At 42.8% G+C, this 18,521-nt stretch overlaps 1 protein-coding gene across 1 annotated transcript in view; it reads right to left on the bottom strand.

Annotated features, from left to right (window-relative positions):
* Positions 1 to 243: 243 nt before the first annotated feature.
* The window catches only part of SPAG6 (sperm associated antigen 6), a 60,609-nt gene continuing 42,331 nt past the window's right edge, over positions 244 to 18,521 (bottom strand). Inside the window, exons 7-11 of the mRNA XM_090047313.1 lie at positions 18,346 to 18,498; positions 13,736 to 13,927; positions 12,653 to 12,769; positions 9,922 to 10,067; positions 244 to 3,086 (exon numbers count right to left, since the gene is read on the bottom strand). Coding sequence (XP_089903439.1) covers positions 3,020 to 3,086; positions 9,922 to 10,067; positions 12,653 to 12,769; positions 13,736 to 13,927; positions 18,346 to 18,498 — 675 coding nt within the window. The 3' untranslated portion in view covers positions 244 to 3,019. The remainder of the gene's footprint in view (positions 3,087 to 9,921; positions 10,068 to 12,652; positions 12,770 to 13,735; positions 13,928 to 18,345; positions 18,499 to 18,521) is intronic.

Raw genomic sequence — 18,521 nt, 5'->3', positions numbered from 1 at the left:
TTTGCTGGTTTAATTAATTTATTCTATATTATTCTGGTGGGGAATTCTATAGAGTTTAATGTACTAAGCATCCCTGTATGCATAAGAAAATGCATACAGCATTACAGTAATTCTTTGCAAGACCTGAAGTTTTTCCTTAGCATTAATAATGGCAGAATATTAAGCCAAAAGAAAAATGCACTTTGATTAAAATGTATGAAGCTCCAAGCCTTTTTAGTGTGTTTTTATTCTGGTGTGGCTAAAGAAAGAACCCAGCTGGTACAGTTTATAAATGGTTTAACATCTGAATTCACGGACCTAGTCTGTTTCCATTTCAGTTAGGGCTACATAACTGCAAGGCACTTTAGAAGTTGACAGCACTCAACACCTCATTGCAGCATTCAGCCATTTGCAGAATTAGGCCTCTACATCAGATAGCCCAGAGATATTTTTCTGAACTGCTAAAAAAGATGCTGACAAGTATAAAAGAACACAGTACTGTAATTTAGAATTTATCAGAAGAAGCCCACTCTAAATTATTTCCAACTACAGTGAAGCTTTGCTCCTGTTTTATAAATCCTGGAAGAGATTATACCTGTTTTATAAACTTACTCATTTAACATATTTAAGAAAGTGGAAAAAGTTAATTTGACACATTTTATTTATGTCAAAAACCTTCTTTTTCCTGCAAGGGTTCTTAAACTCCATCTTCCCTTACAGTTGCAAATGTTTCAGCATGCTATTCCAGAAACAATGGTTATAGTCTTTGAAAGAAAATATCACATGTTAACAAGGAGGAACACAGTAATACAAAAAGAACAACAAAAGACAATTCCAGGTAAGTGCTGCATTGATATATAAGAAGGGTAAATAGAAATTAAAAGCATTTTCCAGAGACGTAACTGAGTGCTTGAGCACTCTGGGCAACATGGGCATGGAGGGAGGGGGGCGGGGTGCAGCTTCAGTTGCTGTATTGCCAACAATCAGGCAAGCAGCACAGCAGCTGCTGCTATTTTTGCCTGTTTCCTACCCCAGGCTGGCACTTAGGTTGTTCCGTCGCCTTTGTTACACTACTTGTCTTTTCATACCACGTAACAGGGTAAAATCTTTCCAGACTGCTCCAGTGAGTGGGTCATACCCAAGTGGATCTGACCTGCAATGACAGGCCCTATGTAGGCTCCAGAGTTCTTTGGACCCAATTCCACAGAATACTGAGAGTCTCCGAGCACTGAAAAAACCTTAACTTCGCTCACTTAAATCACTGAGAACAGTACCCCTAATTTCTTTTTGAAGGCACTGAGTACCTTACAGACATTATTCTTAGCACCAATCCTGTGGGCTCCTGGGTGCAGCAGTGCAACAGTGAAAGCTAAATATTTTGGCATGTGTGGACCAAATTAGCCCTGTACCTGCACTAAGTGCCACTCCAATACCATTCTGCTGCCCAGTCTGCTGCTCTGGTTTCTGTATCCTACCCTGTGTTCCCTGTTTGATCTGCTGCTTTGCTGTATGCATCTTGTCCTATCTGCTGCTGTTCTGCATGTCCCCTCCCTGATCTCTCACATGCCACATGCAGAGTCTGCCTGTGTCACTTGTGACTGAGCAAATGCTGAATACCCTTGGTACTCTCACTATCTTCAGCTAGGTTAAAAGTGCTCTGATTATTGCAAGACCTTATAGACGATAGTCCCTAGTGCACTTGCAGGAAGTTTTTACTGGTTGCTCACTCTCTCCCTCCACAGAGAATCAATGCAAGTATGATGCATTGCCATCATGAGAAATCTTGCCTTGACCTGCAGGACACCTATACAGGATGCAATAGCTAGCATCCCTCATTCATCATGCTGGCTCCACCAAACAAGGCAGAATATGGCCATTATATTGTGGTCAGCTGTAATGGCTTGTCTATTTTAGGCCCCAAGAGCATTTATACATGTGTTCTAGGAGTGTGTGTGTGTGCCGGGGGGGGAAGGAGGTGCACTTTAATTAGAGTGTCTCTGAGGGCCACTCTAATGAAAATGCCTGGAGTGTCATGGATATCAGTGTCCCCACACTGAAAAATGGTGGTGGGAGTGCTTTAACTAAAGCTCATCAAACAAGCTTTAGTTAAGGCACACCCACCACCATTTTTCAGTGTGAGAATGCTGATACACATGATGCCGGAATCTGCTGGAGCGCAGTAATTACCACAGATGATGCTTTCAACTGCATATAAAGGCACAGAGGGAATAATTGTTCCAATGCTGGAGGGGGGCGGAGGGGCAAAGCCTGGTCCCATTTACTCTCTGTGAGGAAGTAAAGGATAAGGACTGATTCTGCAGTTTGAGATCAGGTACAGACATTCCACTTTTACTAACATAAGCAATTGGAAACCGCTCTATAGCTATAACAGAACATAAGTTCAGCACACAAAATAGGTCTATACTCATAACAGAACCAGAAGAGAGGTTCAACGCACATAGACTGGTTTAAAAATGGCAGAACCCCATATAAGATCCACCCCTCAACCAAAGGGCTAATATGTGTTCTGTTCGCTACTGATCTAAACTACACCACTTACAGAAAACCGCAGAACTTAAATCAATTCCTCCTCAATCTTTTTGAATGTTTGTACCTAGCCTGTGTGTCACGAATTGTCACTCTTGGATGGTGATACATTGATGAGTGAGGAAAGAGAAAAAGGAAGGAGCAAAATTTGGAAAGCAATGATTTTATAATTAATAAAATACAGCCTGCTGGACTACACAGGAGTTAAAGAAAGTTCGCAAGAACATCCTAAAAGTCCTCAGCACTCTGCAAGATATGGATTTTGGAAAAAATGAACACTTGACTTGGAGAATCTATTTTCTGAATCTCTTTTCTAAACTTACCTCAAGGTGTCAAGATTTCTTCTTCAAAATGACAACAAATTTATAATGGTGATTAATAGTTCAGAAAGGTGAGCATTTCAGAATCTGGCAAGAGCTTCAAAACTGTATTTGCAATGTCACAAAAGTACAAATGTGAAATAAGGCCTTTAATAACAGAAAAATTGAAGAGTTTATAGAACAGGTTGATAATTTTCCACCCTTTCCAGAAGTGCTTCAGAATATCCAGGAGAATAATACCTGAAAGAGAAACATTTTGTCTGTGTATAAAACAGGGAAACATGCAGTATACTAAATGCTAAAACTCTATTAATATGTCATGTATTGATAGAAAAAATCTCTGCTGTTAAATTTTGAATATACCTCAGGGAATTGAAATACTGTAAGGGCCTGCTTCCTCGTGTAATACTTTTATACCTATGCAAAATGGATGTGAATGTTACTTATTCAGATCCACAGGATCAGATTTTCAAAAGTGTTGTGTTCTGCTGGGGTCAGAATGTCAAGAAGACTCAGCACCCAACAGCACTGTCTTCAATGGAGCTGCTGGAGATTGAGTTCTTGTAAAACTCTGGTCCTTCATGCAAAACACAAGTTTTACATTCAGAACCATAGGCTGTCACAGGATAATGGTCTACTGTTGCCAGTGAAATGCAAGAGCGCACACTAAAAACTAATGCAATGGCAATTTTAAATAAAATAATATTGACTAATAACCATGTTTTATTACAAGGAAATTATTTCTATATCAAATGAACAATGGACATCAGTCAATAGATACCTATTAATCATTTTGACCAGCTGCCTTGCATTCAGCTTTAACAGACCAATTGGATGGAGGATGGCAAATGTTTTTGCTTTGATGTGTATCCCATGTTCTTATGCCTTACCCATCAATATAATATCTGAGGCGTATCATTTTGTTTTCTTAAAAACACAAACTGAAGTACACTTCTAAAGATCTACACAGGCTTAGTTTTGTCACTTTAGTGTTTTGAGATGAGCAGTATATAAGGAGAGAGAAGCAAGCTTCCATGTAACACATGCCTGAAAATTTTCAAACAGAAATCCTCAAAGCTACCATGTATGGGGTTTCCATTCTCCTTATTCCTTATATTTTCTGCAGATTTAAAATTTGTATATATATTTTTAAAAATACATTTTTGGCTTTCTGGTTTAAAAAGATAACTTTCCAAACATATATCGATTGAGTGCTTTCTTCCTGAGGGAGGATTATACTGCAGTTGCTCGGGGATGCAGGGGGGCAGTCAGGAAGGCCAAGATGGAGATGGAACTGGGACTAGCTTCCCAGATCAAGGACAATAAGAAGTCCTTTTTTAAATACAAAGGGGGCAAAAAGAAGGTTCTGGGTAATGTGGGGCCCCTGCAAGACACGCTAGGAAATTTGGTCATCACACCAGACGACAAAGCCAACATATTTAACAATTTCTTTGCCTCCATTTTCCTGAGCAGGGACTAGAAAAGTCACCCCACCCTCTGGGCCCCCCTTAGATCCCAGGGGAGGCGCACCTAGGCCAAGGGTTAGTGAGGAACTAGTTAGGGAACTTCTGGAGGGACTGGATGTATTCAAATCAGCCGGTCCGGATGATCTCCATCCTCGAGTACTGAGGGAATTGGCTGAGGTCATTGTGGGACCCCTGGCACGGCTTTACGAGCACTTGTGGTGCTCTGGTGTGGTGCCAGAGGACTGGAAGAAGGCCAATGTGGTTCCCATCTTCAAAAGGGGAAGAAGGAGGATCCAGGAAACTATAGGGGCCATGAGGGGCCAGCAGGGGAGATTATGCTTAGGGGCAACCAAAGCGGGTTCATTAGCAGCAGGTCCTGTCAGACCAACCTGGTGGCCTTCTATGACCAGATCACCAAATCCTTAGATGCAGGGGTAGCAGTGGACATAGTCTTTCTGGACTTTCGGAAGGCCTTCAACACTGTCTTTCATCCTGTTCTCATTAAAAAACTGGGGGACTGTGGTGTCGACACCCACGCAGTCAATTGGGTCACCAACTGGCTGGAGGGCTGCACCAAGAGAGTGGTGGTGGATGGGTCATTTCAGCCTGGAAGGACGTGGGCAGTGGGGTTCCGCAGGGCTCGGTCCTCGGGCCCGCACTGTTCAACATCTTCATCAGTGACTTGGACGAAGGGGTAAATAGCACCCTGTTCAAATTTGTTGATGATACTAAGATGTGGGGGGATGTGGGCACACTAGAAGGAAGGAATAAGCTGCAATCAGACCTAAACAGGTTACAGGGGTGGGCAGATGAGAATAGGATGGGTTTCAACATTGACAAGTGCAAGGTGATGCACCTGGGGAGGAAGAACCAGCACCATACCTACAGGCTGAGGAACTCCCTTCTCATCAGTGCAGAGGCGGAAAAGGATCTCGGAGTCATTATTGATCCCAAGATGAACATGGGCCAACAGTGTGGGGAAGTGGTTAGGAAGGCCAACCGTACCTTGTCATGCATCCACAGATGCATCTCAAGCAGGTCCAAGGAGGCAATCCTCCCCCTCTATGCGGCACTGGTCAGGCTGCAGCTGGAGTACTGCGTCCAGTTCTGAGTGCCACACTTCAAGAGGGATGTGGACAACATGGAGAGGGTCCAGAGGAGGGCCACTCACATGATCAGGGGGCAGCAGGGCAGGCCCTACAAGGAGAGGCTATGGGACCTGAACCTGTTCAGCCTCCACAAGAGAAGGCTGAGGGGAGATCTAGTGGCTTGTTACAAACTAGTCAGAGTGGACCAGCAGGCATTGGGGAAGTCCCCGTTCCCCCGAGCACTACCAGGAGTGACCAGAAATAACGGTCACAAGCAGGCAGAGGGTAGATTTAGGCTAGATATCAGGAGGCGCTACTTCACGGTCAGGGCGGCTAGGATCTGGAACCAACTTCCAAGAGAAGTGGTGCTGGCTCCTACCCTGGGGGTCTTTAAGAGGAGGTTAGATGTATGCCTTGCTGGGGTCGTTTGAGCCCAGTACTCTTTCCTGCCATGGCAGGGGGTCGGACTCAATGATCTGGAGATGAATGGATGCAGGTGTTGCCGTGGACGTAGTCTTTCTAGACTTCAGCAAGGCCTTTGACACCGTCTCCCACCCCATCCTCATTAAAAAACTAGGCAACTGTGGCATTCATGCCTACACAGTCAAATGGATTGCAGACTGGCTGAAGGGTCGTACTCAGAGGGTGGTGGTGGACGGGTCATATTCAAGATGGGGGGAAGTGGGCAGCAGAGTCCCCCAGGGCTTGATCCTTGGGCCTGCGCTGTTCAATTTCTTCATCAAGGAGCTGGCGAGTGTCATAGCCCAGCCCCTGGCACGGATCTTTGAAAACTCCTGGCACTCTGGTGTAGTGCCGAAGACTGGAAGAAGGCCAATGTGGTGCCGATATTCAAAAAAGGGAGGAGAGTGGATCCGGCTAACTACAGGCCCATTAGCCTGACTTCTATCCTGGGGAAGATCTCAGAAAAGTTTATTAAGGAGGCCATCCTCAAGGGACTGGCCCAGGCTAACATTCTAAGGGATAGCCAGCACGGGTTTGTTGTGGGTAGGTCTTGTTTGACCAATCTCATTTCCTTCTATGACCAGGTGACCTATCACCTGGACAAGGGAGAAGAGGTTGATGTCATATATCTTGACTTCAAAAAAGCTTTTGATCTGGTATCCCATGATCACCTCTTGGCCAAACTGGCCAGTCGTGGCCTTGGCTCCACCACGATCCGCTGGCTGGGAAATTGGCTCCGTGGTCGGACCCAGAGGGTTGTGATTGATGACAGTCACTCATCGTGGTGCCCTGTGACCAGTGGGGTCCCTCAAGGCTCTGTCCTGGGACCCATACTGTTCAACATCTTCATTAACGATGTGGACATTGGAGTCAGGAGTGGACTGGCCAAGTTCGCCAATGACACCAAACTTTGGGGCAAAGCATCCACGCCAGAGGACAGGCAGGTGATCCAGGCTGACCTGGACAAGCTCAGCAAATGGGCAGACGAGAACCTGATGGTGTTTAACACCAAAAAATGCAAGGTTCTCCACCTTGGGAGGAAAAACCTGCAGCACCCTTATAGGCTCGGCAGTGCTACGTTGGTTAGCACTACAGAAGAAAGAGACTTGGGAGTCATCATTGACCACAAGATGAACATAAGCCTGCAATGCGATGCTGCGGCTAGTAAAATGACCAAAAATGCTGGCTTGCATCCATAGATGCTTCTCGAGCAAATCCCGGGACGTCATTCTCCCCTTGTACTCGGCCTTGGTGAGGCCGCAGCTGGAGTACTGCGTCCAGTTTTGGGCTCCACAATTCAAAAAGGATGTGGAGAAGCTTGAGAGAGTCCAGAGGAGAGCCACGTGCATGATCAGAGGTCAGGAAAACAGATCTTACGATGACAGGCTGAGAGCCATGGGACTCTTTAGCCTGGAAAAGCGCAGGCTCAGGGGTGATCTGATGGCCACCTATAAGTTTATCAGGGGTGACCACCAGGATCTGGGGGAACGTTTGTTCACCAGAGCACCTCAAGGGATGACGAGGACGAACGGTCACAAACTCCTGCAAGACCGTTTCAGGCTGGACATAAGGAAGAATTTCTTTACTGTCCAAGCCCTCAAGGTCTGGAACAGTCTGCCAGCGGAGGTGGTTCAAGCACCTACATTGAACACCTTCAAGAGTAAATTGGATGCTTATCTTGCTGGGATCCTATGACCCCAGCTGACTTCCTGCCCTTTGGGCAGGGGGCTGGACTCGATGATCTCCCGAGGTCCCTTCCAGCCCTAATGTCTATGAAATTTTAAATTTTAATCAGCGATTTGGACGATGGGGTGAAATGCAACCTGTTTAAATTCGCTGATGATACCAAAATTTGGGGTGAGGTGACCACGCTAGAAGGGAGGGAAAGACTGCAACAAGACCTGGATAGGTTATAGGGGTGGGCTGACATAAACAAGATGCGTTTCAATAGTGACAAGTGCAGGGTGCTGCACTTAGGCAGTAGAAACCAGCAGCACACTTATAAGATGAGAAACTCCCTTCTTGAGAGCACGGAGGCAGAAAGGGATCTTGGAGTCATTATTGACTCCAAGATGAACATGGGCCGACAATGCGAGGTCACGGTTGGCAGGGCTAACCGCACCTTGTCGTGCATCCACAGGTGCATCTCAAGTAGAGCCAGGGAGGTGATCCTCCCCCTCTGTGCGATGCTGGCCAGGCCTGTGCGATGCTGTGTCCAGTTCTGTGCGCCCCATTTCAGGAGGGATGTGGACAACATTGAAAGGGTCCAGAGGAGGGCCACTCGCATGATCCGGGGACTGCAGGGCAGACCCTACGTTGAGAGACTGCGGGACCTAAACCTGTTCAGCCTTCACAAGAGCAGGCTGAGGGGGGATATGGTGACTGTCTATAAACTCACTAGGGGGGACCAGAAGGGTTTAGGGGAGACGCTGTTTCCCCTAGTGCCCCCTGGCATGACAAGGAACAATGGACACAAGTTATTAGAGAGTATATTTAGATTAGACATACGCAAGAACTACTTCACAGTTAGGGCGGCTAGGAGCTGGAACCAACTTCCTAGGGAAGTGGTGCTGGCTCCTACCCTGGGGATCTTTAAGAAGAGGCTTGATGCCTACCTGGCTGGACTCATTTGAGTCCAGTCTTTTTCTCCCGCCCAGGCGCGGGGTCGGACTTGAAGATCTACAAGGTCCCTTCCGACCCAACTTCTATGATTCTATGATTCTGTGATCTGCTTAGGTCCCTTCCGACCCTAGAAACTATGAAACTATGAAACTATATGAGCATAAGGAAAGGACTGTAACTGAGTAAAAAACAGAAGACAAAGGAGGGGGCCTTCCTCTGTTTCAGCCCAAGTAAGATACTCATGCAGGAAGCAAGAGACCCAGCTATGCTCCTTTCACCCAAAAAGGGCTTGAACCTTTGGTTCCCTAACTTTCTACCACCTTGTCCTAGCCAAAAGGCCGTGTATTATCCTAAAGCTTCTTCAGCCTACCCCTTGCAGCTGAGCCACTGCACCTTGCATACCCCACTGGATATAAGGGAGGGGTAATAATGGGGAAGTTTCTACCCCACTGAAGGATAGAGCCCAGGGCTCCTTCCCTCTGAGGGCAGCCTCCAATTCACTATTCTACACACCCCCTAGCTTGTTCTTTTCCCTTTGGGCTCCACATAGCTCACTCTCTTGACCACCCAGGGGGCCAGATTTATAAGGAGAGCTGGTACGGTACTAAATAATGCCTAACTTGTGGTTTGAGCACCATGCTGGAAAGACACAAATATGTAGTTTTGAGCTACCTATGAGTGAGGGAGACCTAGAACTGGGTCTCCTGCTTCCTGACCAAATGCCCTAACTACATGCTTATAAAACTAAAACCTCAAAGGGCCCTCTTCCTCTGACATTTAACACCCACTAGTCATGGCTTACTGCCAGTCTACAATTTTGTGGCTTATGTTCACCCAGGTGGGCTTCAGAGGCTGCTTACCTGCCCAGTCAGCCCACAGACTATTAAGCATGCTTAGTAGCCATGGGGATGCTTATACATCCACACCATACATGGAATAGGATCCTAAACTTTGTTTCTGTGCCAAAAACAGCAGTTATGCAGCTTTACAACTTCTACTTGGGCAGGAAAAATTAGGATTCTACTCCTTCTGCACTGGAGAACATTTCATAGCAGCCTCTGAACATACTAAATCAGAGGAACGTGGGGGAATCCACGAAACATCATAGGATCCATTATTACCTGGAGTCTATGTAACAAATACCCACCCCCAACTCCTACTTAATTCCCCATAAAAATCCAAGGATTGGGCTTTGAAAGGGTAAATTTAACCCTGAAAAACAATTGTAAAGAGATAGAGCATTCATGAAGACAAGAAAATACCTGCCTGATTTTTCTGGTCATGCTACTATTTGGCACTTGCAACCAGAAGTTATTATTTTAAAAAGAGAATTCACCCATACCTTAAATTACATTTGAAATCCCATTTTGTGCTACTACTTTAAAAACCATCTAAGAAGGTTATAACTATGAATTGTTAGGATTTCATTTTCCTCACCTTACAATTTCCTCTGGGTAGCAGTTGTTAATAGTGTTGATGTACTCTTGAAGAAGTGACCCAGGCTCAGCTTTTATCTCTTGAACCTTTTTAAGTCCACCACTTGTTACAAAGAGACGCCGAGCTTTGCTATCATGTGGTAGCACCTGCAAATAATGAAGTGCATAGTAAAAGTGTGACCCTTTTTCTCTTAAAGGAGTCTGTGTGCTGCAAAGCTTTAATATTAAAAAAAAAATTGGACACTATATACATGGAGAATGAGATAAAACAGAATTGCAGTCAATATTCAGAGATGAAACAACTGTTACCGTTTAAGTTTGCTGTTGATTATATAGGGACAGTTAAATCATGGCCTAGTTCCCCTTGTCTGCAACATAGACTGTAGATTTAAGATATAATAGTGTAAATAATACAAAACATTGACCTGCTTATTTCACACTCTTTGTGTAACTACTATTTTAAAATTATTTCTACAAAGGCAATAAGAAAAATTTAACAGAGTAATAACAACAGAATACTAACAAGGAGTAATAACAGCACCTGCCCCACTATCATTGAGTTATTCGGTCTTTTATTTTGGTTCATGCTGTTTAATTGTACAGCAGATTTTAGGTAATTCTAATGATCTACGGATTATTTCAGGCAAATAATATTGAAAATACTTGCAACTAAATAATGCACACTTAGGATGCTGCTTATCATCAAATCTTAAATTTCTGGCTATTTAATCCCACAATTCTCTGTACAAATGGTAGGCCTCTCTTTCTCTCTGTTTCACATAAAGGAAGAATTCAAAATCACAAAAGTGATGGGAAACAAATGATAGGTAGATGGATTTTACAGCCCTCCAAATGGCATTGATAATACAGCTTTCTCCAGCAGAGGATCCTGGGCAATAAACTTTCTATGTATCAGGCAGGCACAGTTCTTTGGGTAGATGTGATATCTTTATTAGACTGACTAAATAGTTGGGGAAAAGTTCTTTGCAAGCTTTCAGACACAAAGACCCTTCTTCAGGCAATGGGAGACTGCTGATATTATGAGTTCTCCAAGGTAAAAAAGAAGCTAAAGTAAATCTTGTCTGCCTATGTTCTTACACCAACACACCTACAACTAACACTCCTTTCTACCCATCATACATTTAATTCACATTCTGCCAGCAATGATTAAACATCAGACTGGCCTATCCATCATACAGGAAGAGACAGGAACAACTGAAATCTCTTCACTTTGAGAATTGCAGGGACGTGGGCTTCCACATGCCTCCAAGAGGCAAAAACTATTTAAAAGGGACCATGGCTCATCTCATTGGTCCCCCTGACATGCTGACTTCCAGAACTGTATAGGAAAGCAGGACACACTTTCCCCTTGTGTAAAAGAAGCCTTAGGGAGATTCTGTGCTTTTGAAACTCAATCTCCTCCCCCAGCCTCCAAAGGGAAAGCACAGTGATACAAAGACTCCTCTCAGGGAGGTATTTAAATGGTATAGTCCAGTCCTAAGTGTGCACACTTTTCCATAATAAAGTACAGTTTAGAAAACATGACATTTACTCAGCTATAACTGAGTTAATGGAAGAAATATTCCTAATGTCCAAGGACAGAAAATTTCGAAGTCATGGCACAGGAGAGGCAAATGTATTTACTGCATATAACTTTATTTTAAATATGTATGTTGGGATGTCAAAAGTCCTCAAGTATAGTTTGCTTAATGCAATGTATGAGGAGCCAACATGCTTACCAACATAGTGTGCCAAGCCATTTACAGCTTTAGAAATGGCTTTCATAAAAATGTCTACAACTGGTAACTAGCTACTATGCATTCACTTCCTAACTAGCTGTGGTCAGTCTACATAAGCAAAACAGTGTTAATTTGAACAAATTTGCAATCTTTGTATAGATTTAAAAAGAAGGCTAGAATAAAGCTAAATGTAGTAACAGGACTATAAACAGCCGCACTTCTATGTTTGTGGTAGTCTGCACTGGATAATATCAGAGTGCTTCATCCGGCCATTTCCAGAAGGAACATATCACTAAGAAAATCTGGCACTTAGTGCTAAACACAGAATGGATAAAATTTTACTTTGAAGTATTTTTAGTTGATTTAAATCACTCCTGTGCTGAGGTGGGTGCACCTACATGTTCATTAATGTGGTATTGCTACTGCGTATTCAATTTAGTATCACTAATGAAACATAGTAACTAAATTCACATTAGGCTGCCCTAATGCACAGTAGCAAAAGCACATTCTTTTTTAGGGATGTTTAATGTGCAGTAGCCAAATTTTACTGCGCATTAGCACATTAGCACAGTTTTTGCCAGGACACTCTAATGCACATTAAAATAGGCTACTGTGCATTAAACCGTGCCTATAGATGCACCCAGTGTGATTCAAATGATGCAATAACTTAGTGCAGGTTCTCTACATAGGGCTAACCCTAAAGCCAGAGGAGAAGCAGAGCGTCTTGCTTAACAACAACTGCTTTCTTCTTATTTAGGATTAACAATGACAGGCTCCAGAAACAGCTTTATTCAGCTTTCATCAGGTAGATGAGCAGATTGGTCCAATTTGGGTACTAGGCTAATAAAATGCAAAACACTGGAAGACTTCTCCATTCTCTGCAAAAAACCATCCAGATTGGTTTAAGAATACTTCACACTTGGATGACAACACCACCCTTTCCAAAATAAAAGACAGGCAATCTGATCATTCACTGTAAAGAGTCTTTCTTACCTTACTAAACTGCCCAATGACGTATTTCAGAATATTGGGAGGAGCATCATGCAGCAAGGGTTCAAGTGCTGGCAAATATGTACATTTCTGCAGAATGTTTTTTAAGGCCTTTTTAGCCTGTTGAAATATGAACCAAAGTGTTTACAGTAAAATATCAGTGTAACAACAGTTTCAATTCATGACCCCAGTTCCTGGAGTCTGAAGTCTTATCAACTTGTTTTTTATCACAGTTATCTCAAAAGAGCATTTTTTGGAATCAAAACTAAGATTTTCTATCAAGTAACGAGGAATCCATTTTTGGCTCTGGCTTATTAAACCTCAAAACCCTCATTGCATTGTATTCCTGTCATGTTGCCTACAGTCAGAGTGATAGCAATTTTCCATTGACTACAGTGGAAGCAGGGGGAGGTCCTTCTGTAAACTAAAACACTGTCACGTAATAAGCAAATTAAGTCAAAACACACGTTTAAATGACATTTTAGAGCAGGTCAGGCTAGGCGGCACAATGCTCTGCCACCCAGGCAAGAAAAGCACATTTTTTCTAACAAGTTTGACTCCTGCATGACTAGGCACTCTGCTGGCTACCACAGAGATGAATGACCTCATCATGAAGGACTGTCAGTTCAGAGAATATTGGCCTTTATTTTTTGGTAGCCACTAAAAATGACTATGTAGAAGTGGTCTTCTAACTTAACATATCTGGAACCAGTTACATTCCAGCTGACTCTCCTGTCAGTTCATGTAATGTCTTACAAAAGTATACTTGAACAAATTCTGACAGGCAAGTCGTGACTGCCACCCTGGCACAAATGCAAGGATGGCCATAAATAGGAACTGTTGTTTACTCCTGAGAGTGATTTTTTCAAGCCAGTAAAAAATGCAAACTTCTTTCATACTGACAGCAGCTCTATGTTATAAGAAAGGCCCATACGTACAAAGAAAGAATACTCTATTAGAAAGAGCTCATTTACTAGAAGCAATAAACATGTTGAAGAGCAATAAAAATAATATTCTGTAGCACTGAAGGACTTACATGTGATAATGAAAAGAAATACATATTTCAGATATAGTGAATACACATACTTTTACTTGGAGATCTTCTGAACTTTCTGTTTCCATGTACAGGGAAAGCAGCACTGGTAATACATTTATTACTGCAATAGCACGTGCATGCTCTGGAGTATGTCTTCCAATCTGTCCCAAGGCCCAAGCAGCTGCTGCCTTAATGTGATCTTCTTGTTCTTCTGACAAGCAGATAGACAGCTGTGGCACCCCCTATAACATTATTCAAAAGTACACACATTATGAATTAAGAGTAGGACGCAAAGACTTTGTACTGATTTCACAGATTTCATAGACATTAGGGCTGGAAGGGACCTTGGAAGATCATCAAGTCCAGCCCCCAAATACTGATAATACTGGTTATTAGAAAAAGCTTATTTCTCTGTTCAAATTTTTCTGGCTAAAATAAGCTATAGGTTGGGGGCAGGCAAAATATGGCCCACAGGCCAAATCCGGCCCATTAGGCACTTTCATCTGGCCCATGGCCAACGAATTGTACCCTGAACGAGCTTTAGTTAAAGCTGTCACTATTTTGAAGTGCAGGACACTGAATACACAATACACTGCAGGTGCTTTAATTAGAGAGGCTCTCAGAGCTGCTCCAATTAAAGCACCCCGCTCCCCGTCCCCTCTCCCCCCAGAGCACATATACAGATCCCCTGAAATTCTAAGGTCTCTAGTGTTTCTTTGTAAAACTATGAAAATGAATACAGTTTAAAGCCATAACAGGACTGATCCCTAGATCATACAATCCAGCCATTAAATTTTACCTCGTTACCCTTGCATTGACGCCAATAACTTGTGTCTGACAACAGCATAACTTACAGAAAAGTAGCTAGTCTTGATCTCAGGACATTAAAAGAGAAAGAAACCAGCACTCCCTTGGTAGTGTATTATAAAAGTTCTACCCTCATTGTGAAAAACTTTGTAATTTTTTATTTGAACTTCTCCAACTTCAGCATTTTGCAGTTAGTTCTTGTTATATTTTTCTCCGCTAGATTAAAGAGCTCTTTTGTAGCTGGGATTTTCTCCCCAGAAAGACACTGATGTGCTGTAATCAAGTCACTGCTAGATCTTCTTTTGATAAAATAAACAGATTAAGTTGTGCCAATCCTTGAATGCAAGTCACTTTTTCCAGCCCTTCAATTATTATGGGTTTTTTTCTGAATGGTCTCCAACTTTTCAAACATTGTTTTAAAATGTGGATAGACTCACAGAAAATTAGAGTTGGAAGGGACCTCAGGAGGTCATCTAGTCCAACCCCCTGCTCAGAGCAGGACCATCCTCAACTGGATCATCCCAGCCAAAGCTTTGTCTAGCCAGGTCTTAAAAATCTCCAAGGATGGAGAGTCAACAACATCTCTGGGTCATCTGTTCCTGTGTTTTACTACCCTCCTAGTGAGAAAGTTCTTTCTAATACCTAACCTGAACTTCCCCTGCTGCAACTTGCGACCATCGTTCCTTGTTCTGTCATCTACCACCACTGAGAACAGTTTAGCTCAGGGATGGGCAAAATGGCAGATCTGGCTGGCAGCCAGACTCCATTTCCCAGCAGCCCCTGCCCGCATTGCTGGTTACCATGGAGACTCCAGTAGGGACGGTGCTGTTACAGGGTGGGGCCAGGATTTCCATGGAGACTGGCCCCATCAGTGCTGGCAGGGTACGCAACTGGGAGGGAAGCTGCTCTGGGGCTGGGGCTGGGATCTTGCAGTGGTGACAGTGCTGCCTGCACACCCCTCCCTGGCGTATGCGGGCAGTGGATCATGGGTCTACCCTGGCTCTGGACCACAATGTCACCACTGCAAGATCCCAGCCCTGGAGCTACTCTCTGTCAAGCTACGTGCCCTGCCAGCAATGCTGGGGCCAGTCTCCATAGAAACGCTGGCTCCACACTGTCACAATGCCACCGCCATTGGGGTCTCCATGGAAACCAGCCACAGCAACAGGGGCTGCTGGGAAATGGAGTCTGCTGCAGGTCTGATCTGCCTGCCCTGGTCTACCTCCATCCTTTTTGGAGCCATCCTTCAGGTAGCTGAAAGCTGATATTAAATCCCCTCTCGGTCTTCTTGTTTCCAGACTTCTTGTCTCCAGTTCCCTCAGTCTCTCTTCATGAGTCATGTGCCCCAGCCCTCTAACTATTTTTGTTGCTCTCCACTGGACTCTCTCCAATTTGTCTACATCCTTTCTGTACTGGGGGGCCCAAAACTGAGCACAGTACTCCAGATGTGGCCTCACCAGTGCTGAACAAAGTGAAGTAATCACTTCCCTCAATCCGCTGGCAACACTCCTACCACTGCAGCCCAGTATGCCATTAGCCTTCTTTGCAACAAGGGCACACTGCTGGCTCATATTCAGCTTATTGTCCACTGTAACCCCCAGGTCTTTTTCTACAGAGCTGCTGCCCAGACAGTCAGTCCTCAGCCTGTACCAGTGCATGGGATTGTGCTGTCCTAAGTGCAGGACTTTGTACTTGTTCTTATTGAACCTCATGAGATTTATCTGCTGTGATCTATACAAGCTTTTCAGAATCACTGCTCTCCAAGATACACTCTCTTTCTGCAGGCATGACCTGCATTACTTGTTTCAAAATGTGTAACTTTGGATCTTTAAATGGGTCTGTTCTACCAAACAGTGCACACTGCCCTCTCCATATGATTATTTACCATTCCAACAATTTTGCATCATCTGCAAATTTTAAAAGCAGTGACTTCATATTTACTTCCAGATCACTGTTTACCATACCATAGGTCAAAACTTCCCATCAAGGGCTTTACCTGCCTGAATGTCACATTATTTCAGAGAGTGACCAATAATATTACAAAAAATTATTTTGGAGCCCCACTAGGAATCCCTCATTTGGTGATGACTGTCCATTAACGACTTTTTTTTTTTAAATATCCACTAGCCAATTCTTTCCCCAGGTAATGTGTGCTCCATTGATATCATAGAGCGTCAATGTTTTCAAATGGTCATCTAGTGCTAAGTAACAGGCCGTATCAAATCTATTCAATCTAGTTATTTTTATCAGTCAAATTTGTAATTGCTTCAAAGGATGAAATCACATTTTACATCAATCCATGATGATTCACATTAAGTTAATTCTTTATTAATTGAATCCCACATAATTTTCTCCTTTATTTTGCCCAAGATTGAAATTGAGCTAACTGGCTTACAGTTATTTGGGGCTATTGCTTTTTCTCTTTTAGATATGGACACAAATCATGCAGGCTTTCAGTCTTTTGCATTTTCTTCAGTAGTGCAAGGTTTATAAAAAACTTCACATGCCAGAGGTCTCTTCAGCCAGTTCCTTAAGGACTCTTGGGTGTGAGCTATTCCGGCCTGCTGATTTAGAAATATATTTCTATCAGATGTTTAACATTCTCTTTAGTTATTAATGGACTGGAAAATACATATCATCCTCATGTGACATAAACACCTAACCCTGTTTTCCAAATGTAAAACATTACATAATTATTGAAGACTTCTACCTTTTCTGCATGATTATTATTTGACACTGATTCTATTTTTTCCTTAATGGAATGTTTTTGTTTTTTACATAGTAAATCAAAGAATGACTAACACATGCAGATTATGGCCACACATGTAGAAGCTGGAATCTTCACTTAGATTGTTTCTGTAGTCCTGCCTTTTGTGTTGTTAATATTTTCCACATCAGAATGCCATGTTAGTCTCCATTATCTTTAAAAAACATAGACAATTCTTCTACTGCCTCTTGTTTATATGGTAATTCCTCTCCCATCTTAAAATTTACAAACATCAGGTTATCTCATCAAGAATTTGCATGACTGCATCAAACAACACTGTGTTTCAGGAACTAAGCTTTGGTGTAAGCATGAGAATTTTAGTTTTAAGTGTATCATAGTTATGGCACTGTAGATATGCTGGTGTTAATTAAGGATCTGCATGTTTAAGGATCCTTGTTTAAAAAGGGACTGCTGCATTATGGCCACAAACATTCAGAAACAAGCCATACAAATTAATTAATTTATTTTTCCTGTTTATACTAGTGCAACATGGAAAGACCTCACATCTGTTGAAAATTATGCTAGCAAATTAATCCATAGCTATATTTATGAAAGCAATAACTCATCAAGGACTCCATCTTACCAGACTGTCATGTCAGACAGAATGAGTAATATTACAAAAGATGCCCTCATAACTAAAGATATCATTATGTATCAAAACTATAAATTAAAAAAAAAATTGTACTTTGGGTTGTTTTTTATAAAGGTACAAATAATAAATTAACAATATGTAATGAAATAGGCATCTGTTTATAAATTATAGAAAAGAATGGCTACCTTTAATTAGCAAAGTGCAACGGTACTGCTGAATGTGAAATAGAATATTTGTCTAGATTTATTGTTTCCTCCAAAATTATCCCTTTATAAATATTTAACTACAACTAAAGACCCAGATGTTGATGTCAGGGGAGTTACTCCCATGCTTAATGTCACGCACAAGCCAAAATGTTAGCAGGATCAGGATCAAGGAACACACAAAACAGAGAACTATACCACTCTATCCAGAAGTCTGTGGGGTCTATTAATTGGTGTCTCCTCAGAATCTCATTGTAATGGTTATGGGAAGAAAACAAAGGAAGAGCTAACCTTGGAGATGATCACTGCCATTGCCAGGTTCTCTGAATGAGCTGCTACATAACCAAGCATCATGATGCCAGGCAGCCTGACATTTCCTTTGCAGTTGCCAATACAATCAATCACAGCAGCAATTCCTCCTGCATTAACTATAAGCTGTGAAAGCTGGAAATAAAAAGATGAACTAG

The sequence above is a fragment of the Crocodylus siamensis genome, chromosome 5 (genome assembly GCF_052110815.1).
Source record: "Crocodylus siamensis isolate JL-2025a chromosome 5, ASM5211081v1, whole genome shotgun sequence".
Taxonomy (NCBI): Eukaryota; Metazoa; Chordata; order Crocodylia; family Crocodylidae; genus Crocodylus; species Crocodylus siamensis.
The sequence above is the reverse complement of the archived record's forward strand: the minus strand, read 5'-3'. Positions and strand labels throughout refer to the sequence as shown.